At 41.9% G+C, this 6,000-nt stretch overlaps 1 protein-coding gene across 3 annotated transcripts in view; it reads left to right on the top strand.

The window, feature by feature from the left end:
• LOC309382384 (CREB-binding protein-like) overlaps nucleotides 1-5,491 on the top strand; it is a 22,889-nt gene extending 17,398 nt beyond the window's left edge. For 2 of the 3 annotated variants that reach the window (XM_081971900.1, XM_081971902.1), the window contains exons 10-17: nucleotides 590-782; nucleotides 1,692-1,745; nucleotides 2,325-2,449; nucleotides 2,767-2,955; nucleotides 3,194-3,610; nucleotides 4,371-4,550; nucleotides 4,680-4,854; nucleotides 5,346-5,491. In XM_081971900.1, the coding sequence (XP_081828026.1) occupies nucleotides 590-782; nucleotides 1,692-1,745; nucleotides 2,325-2,449; nucleotides 2,767-2,955; nucleotides 3,194-3,610; nucleotides 4,371-4,550; nucleotides 4,680-4,854; nucleotides 5,346-5,476 (1,464 nt within the window). In that variant the 3' untranslated portion in view covers nucleotides 5,477-5,491. The remainder of the gene's footprint in view (nucleotides 1-589; nucleotides 783-1,691; nucleotides 1,746-2,324; nucleotides 2,450-2,766; nucleotides 2,956-3,193; nucleotides 3,611-4,370; nucleotides 4,551-4,679; nucleotides 4,855-5,345) is intronic. The other variant, XM_081971901.1, reaches the window with a different exon arrangement.
• Nucleotides 5,492-6,000: the final 509 nt, after the last annotated feature.

Consider the following 6,000-nt stretch of genomic DNA (forward strand, 5'->3'; position numbering starts at 1 on the left):
TATGTTACTGTAGGAAACTAAAGCTACATACAATTTCTGTTAGCCCTTGAACAGGAGGCTGCCAGGAAATCCCAGAACAGGGGAAGTTGCCAGGAAAAGGAGCCAAGCTTGGTTCTTTATCTTACATACCTGTGTGAGAAGATTACATCTGGCCAGCAATTTATCGGGGCTTTTCATGATCTGCGTTGTCAAAAGCATTGCATCACAGACACGTAAAGCCCTTTGGGCTGTTGAGACCCTACCTGAAGTACTATGTACACTTCTGGGCACCACATTTCCAGAAGAGCTTTGACTGGTTAAATCAACTGTATTACATCAGCTTGCTCAAGCTGTCCATATGTTAGATTTAAATTCCCATCATCCCCCATTTTAGGCCGTAGGTGATCATATCAAGCATCATCTGGAGGATGATATGTTGCCTGTCTTCCATCTAGAGACTGTTGTGTCAAATTTCAGGAAGTATTTTTTCAGCTTAGGTACTCGGCTTCATGAGATGGCTGCTTCCAATGGTCACTATTCATGTACAAAAATGGATTCAGATTATAACTTCAATCTGTGCTCACCTTATCCTAAAATTCTCTTTTTTCAGGATGAATATTACCATTTATTAGCAGAGAAAATATATAAGATACAAAAAGAGCTAGAAGAAAAACGGAGGTCTCGTTTGCATAAACAAGGAATCTTGGGTAATCAGCCATCTTTACAAGCTCCTGGGTCTCAACCTCCTGGCATTCCAGCGGTGGCAGCAACTGTGGGTCAAGCGCAGCCTGTGAGACCTCCCAGTAAGTGATTCACTAAAAATAGAGAGCAAGAAACACCTTGCTACTTCTCCTTTTTATCTTTTTGCATTAAAAAATCCCATCTTAGCAAGTTTTAAAAAATGAAAATTTCTAAAACCACAGGGAAACAGGATCAAATTTGAATTTGCCTGTAGATTTATAACCATTTTCTGAAATTCTGAAGAGATGACATTTGCTGGACCTCCTCTTTTGGAAAGGAAATCTTGATGTTGTGCCTCCCTAGCATCCCTGAATAAATTTTTTAAGCAGACAATATGATCTTTTTCCAACATAAAGATGAAGATGAGCCTTCTCAGCACTTCCTTTCCAAATGGATTGCTTGACTTTCTTATGCATCACTCTGTTGCTGCCTTCAGGTATTATTGTAGGTAGCGCATGGCCTCATCTGAGGTGGAGGCTGAAGAGGTTTAGACCAGGTTCCCACATTGCTTATAGCTTCTGTTAGATGTTTGCTTAGTAGTGTGAGAAGCAAGATTTACCATCATGGCCCCTCCTAAAGTGTAACAGGTGTAGTGTGCAGGTTTGGTTTCATGGTGAGGGTGCTGGCCTAAAAACCAGGAGAGGGTGAGTTCTAGTCCCGCCTTTGGCATGAAAGCCGGCTGGGTGACTTTGGGCCAGTCTTTCTCAACCCAACCCACCTCACACGGTTGTTGTGGTGGGGAAAGTAGGAGGAAGAAGAAAAATTATGTATGCTTGCTGCTGTGAGTTACTTATAAAGTAACAAGGGCAGGATTAGGACTGTGGTGGCTCACATAAGATGCCATGCTAAGATGCCAAAGAGTGTTCTGTTTTATGAATAATTAATCATTTTTAAAACAGATGTTGCCTCAAATAATTCTAACGTAATTTAGAATTCTATCAAGAGTTTAACGTTCATTTATTCTTTTACAGATGGGCCTGTATCCATGCCAAGTGTGCCTCTGGGCCGTATGCAGGCCTCTCAAGGTATTTGACCTCCATTGATTCCTCTTTTACTCAGCATCTCTGCTGTGGATTTTGCTTTCAGCTAGGATACTCTACCTAACCTCTCCAGTTATGCTATCTATGCCAATAACATTCTATCCCAAGTCAATTTGCTTGATAATCTCACAGTAAGGTCTGGATTCTCTAGACCTCCAAATTTTACTTGGGAGTTCAGCTGAGGAATTGCAATTGAACAGTCCGTCAGCTCCTGGTGGAAAAGCAGACCGTCACAGCATTGTTAGTTCAGTTGTGCCAATTGTAGCTTTACCTAAAACGGGGAATTTCTGTTCTGTATCATCCCACCGTTAGTCGTCTGTGAGTGGTTTCATTCCCATATCTAGGACAGAAGCCTGACTGCTAAAGATCCAGTTGAATCCCACTTATGATCATTGGATTCCATTGGACTCCCACTTCCGTTGGGCTCCCACGTGTTCTCTCAAAGTGTCCTTTGTTGTTTCTTCCTGCTTGTTTACCTGGGCCAGGTTTTCCTGCCCGTTTGAGGTCTGAGCGGGGCTCGGACTTTGTGTGTCTAATGAGCTGTTTTGGGGGTACATTTTGCAGGAGTGAATCAGTTTAACTCCATGTCCATAGGGAATGCCCAAATGCCCCCAGCATCAGTCGGGCCTCGTGCGGCTTCTCCACTGAATCACCCTGTTCAGATGAACTCCATGGGCTCTGTTTCGACGGTTCGTATTATTTTATTTTTCTTTCAGTTTTTAGAATACTTTCAGAAAGTCAGCTATTGGTTGCTTTGCAGCCTTTCTAGTATTGTCTCATTGGAATTTTCAGTTAAGGCATTTTGTTGCAATATTTTCTGATCTCACCCAGCTCTCTATATTACACAAGAGAACCTGGGAAATATTCAGTGTAAGCCATTTAAAAGAGCATTGTGTTTGGTTCAGTGTTTCACTGCAAAGCCATTCTTCCTGTTGTAGTTAATATCTGTGCCTTCTGAAACCTGTGATCCAGAATCCTAATATAAGTAGATTGTTTTGTTTACTAGATGGCTCTGTCTCCTTCCCGAATGCCTCAGTCTCAAAATGTGATGGGAGCTCATTCTGGCAACCTCTTGGGTCAGCCTACCAGCCAAACCCAATTCCTGCCCCAGAATCAATTTTCTGCGTCTAGTGGAGTTTTGAATGTCAACAGTACAGCCCTAGGGAAGCCAGCAGCACAGGCTGGGGTAGTACAGGTACGTTTTGCAGTAAACCAAAATTTATTCGATTTTTCTGGCAAATTTGTTTCGATAATTTTTGGGTACATGTTTGCAAAATATGGTGTCTTTTACTAAATTCTAGTTCTGGGGAATGGATAGCACAATGGCTGTTGTTTGCACAAGAAGAAAACATGATGTATTTGTGTGTCTCAGTATGTGCACAAGAATTTGATGAATTTTTATATATCCTGTTAAGTGTAGGTTTTTCTAACAGGGTCAGCTTCCTGGAAGTGCTGTTCCTAATTCAGTTACCTTACTGGGATCACAAAACAATCAGCTCTCGTGCCCTCCAGTGAGCCAGTCACCCCTTCATCAAGCCGCACCTCCATTATCCACAGTGGCTGGAGTGCCATCTCTTCCACACCAAACCCCTCCAGGACTTACACCACCACAGTCAATTGTGTCTACCCAGCCGTCCACCCCTGCCTCCTTGTCAGGCCAAGCTCCCACTTCAGCTGCTGGCTCAGTTCCCAATGCCATGCAGATGCAAAGCACCCCTTCAGGGCAACTGGCAACACCAGCTCAGGTCACCCCTCAGCCTCAGACACCCGTGCATCCTCCATCTGTGCCCACCCCACAACCCCTGCAGCCGCAGCCACCACCATTGTCAACCCAAGCGCCCAGTACTCCGGTAAGTGTTTCATCTTTTCCCTGGCTGGGCTTTCTGCTGTCTTTCAATTGGAAGCTCCTTAGAAACCAAACAGCAAGTGAAGCAGCACCATCCAAACTTGTGATCTTGGGCAAAAGCAAGCAGTTTAATTTTTTTTTTAAGTAGACTGTTTGTACTTCATCCCGAATGCCATCAAAGGGCTGACAGAATGTGACTCTTTCCAGGCAACATTTAGTTGCTGCTTGCCATCTTTGATTGTTTGCCATAAAGAGCTTAATGGTGAATCCCTTTAATTGGTCACAACAAATGTTTTAGAATTAATTGGCAGGTGGCTCCATCTTGCACCTTTACATTTTATATCATCTACCATTTCTGAAATTTCCTTAAGAGCTCTAAATTGGACATTTACAAGATACAGATCTTTCTGCGTGTGTTGTTTTCCAAGGGCATTGTTGTGGCTTTCTTATGGCACACCAAAACAATTCCTCTTCTGCAAGTGCTTCACATGTACAGTACACAGAGCAATCCCTTCTTAAACTCTGCCACAATCCTTCAAATATATTATTAGGCAGCTTACAGTAAACAGGTTGGAAGGCAGATGGCTCTCTGATTTACGTTAACTTCCTATTGCGGATTCTAAGATGGGTAGGTAAAGCAGATTCACCATACAGAGATATTTATGGACAGCCATCTCAGTTTACTGTTGCAGATTCAGTGCCATTCTGTAAAGCCAGGTTTTCATATCTTCCTTCCTTCCTTTCCTCCTTCCCTCTTTTTCCAGCTATCCCAAGCAGCAGCAAGTACAGACAGTAGGATACCTACACCTGCTTCTGTTGCCAGTGCTGATGTCAGTGCCCAGCAACTTGGTCAGGAAACACAAACGCAAGAAAATAAACCAGAAGTCATGATGGAAAAAGCTGACTCAGAATATGTTGTGGCTCAGCTGGAGCCAAAACCAGAGGTAATTGAGAACCAAATCATCATCAGTAGATTAATAAAAGGCATGACCTACTCTTGCTTACTTGAAAAAATGGGTAATCTAGTAGGTTGCACTGGAGAAAAATACCCTACTTGCCCTTTGCTTTTTTAGTTGGAGGAGGACATATCGGGACCTGCAGGAACCAAAGAAGAAACTAATGGGGTAGATGGCAAGCAAGAGTCAATGGAGATAGAAGGAAAAAAATCAGAACTAAAAGAGGAGGAAGATGGGAACAGCAATGGCACCCTATTGCAATCTACATCACCATCTCAGTCACGGAAAAAAAGTAAGTCTGCATCTCTATCACTTTGGGATATTTTCTGGACAGCAAAACAGTCAAGCCTCTTGTGCAGGCAGGCCTAAGCCTTCCGTGCATTATCACTCTATTCCCAGTAAGATCAGCCATCCAGGCACCATGGAGAATGAGAAGCAGGACTAATAGATAGCTGTGGCTTGTCCTTAATCTCGGGAGGGGGGGGGGTGTATTTGGGTAGGATTGTATTTTTTTAGCTTTAGTTATCAGTTACTGATCCTTTCTCCAACAATATTTTATTTTATCTTTCTAAAGCTCCCTGAGCAAGGGGTCAGGGATTATTGCATTTTTTTTGTAATTAAATTTCTTCAATGAAATTTTGAAGACTAAAAAATTGCATGAGAAATGTAGAAATAACTTGTGGTTTATTGCATAAATTATTAGGTAAAATGCCTTGAATTATGGAAATTTAGGGCAGTGTAGAAGTGTTGGTATGGATGGATAATAAGGTTTTTATTTAACAGTCTTTAAACCTGAAGAATTGCGCCAGGCCCTCATGCCTACCCTGGAAGCTTTGTATCGTCAGGATCCAGAATCATTACCTTTCAGACAGCCTGTGGATCCTCAACTTCTAGGTATTCCGGTGAGTGAGTAAACAGAAGGAAATTAGCTGATTTCCTCTTGCCATGCATATTTCTATCCGTTAATTAGAACAGATTCCTTTTTCAATGCTTTTTCATTTTTCCCTTTGCCCTACACTTTCCCTTTCCCTTTTTCCTTTATTTTCCTATTAATTTGTATTGTATCTTTGTATTTTATATTAAGAAAAATTTGAAAGTTGGTAGGGAGCTATGATGAGTGTATGGTAGTAGACATACCGCATGGTTTGTAACAACTTGACATCCAGAAGACCAAGAAAGCTGTCAAAGGGCTCTGCAGAGTGCAGAGACTCTGGCATTATTTATTTTACTTTCTCTTTTCCTCTCAGTGAAAACCAGAACAGACCCATATCTTGATCTCTGTAAAAAAAAAAAAAAGATGTTCTTGAAAGTAGGCGAATTCCTGTGCAACAGTACTGCTCATTCCTTTGTGCTTTTCGAATTTGGTTGTTTGCTTGCAGACATTTTATTACCTAATTAGATTTTAATATTGGGTAATGAAACTTTGGATAATGAAACA

The sequence above is a fragment of the Natrix helvetica genome (genome assembly GCF_964273705.1).
Source record: "Natrix helvetica genome assembly, contig: HAP1_SCAFFOLD_304, whole genome shotgun sequence".
NCBI classification, from domain to species: domain Eukaryota; kingdom Metazoa; phylum Chordata; class Lepidosauria; order Squamata; family Natricidae; genus Natrix; species Natrix helvetica.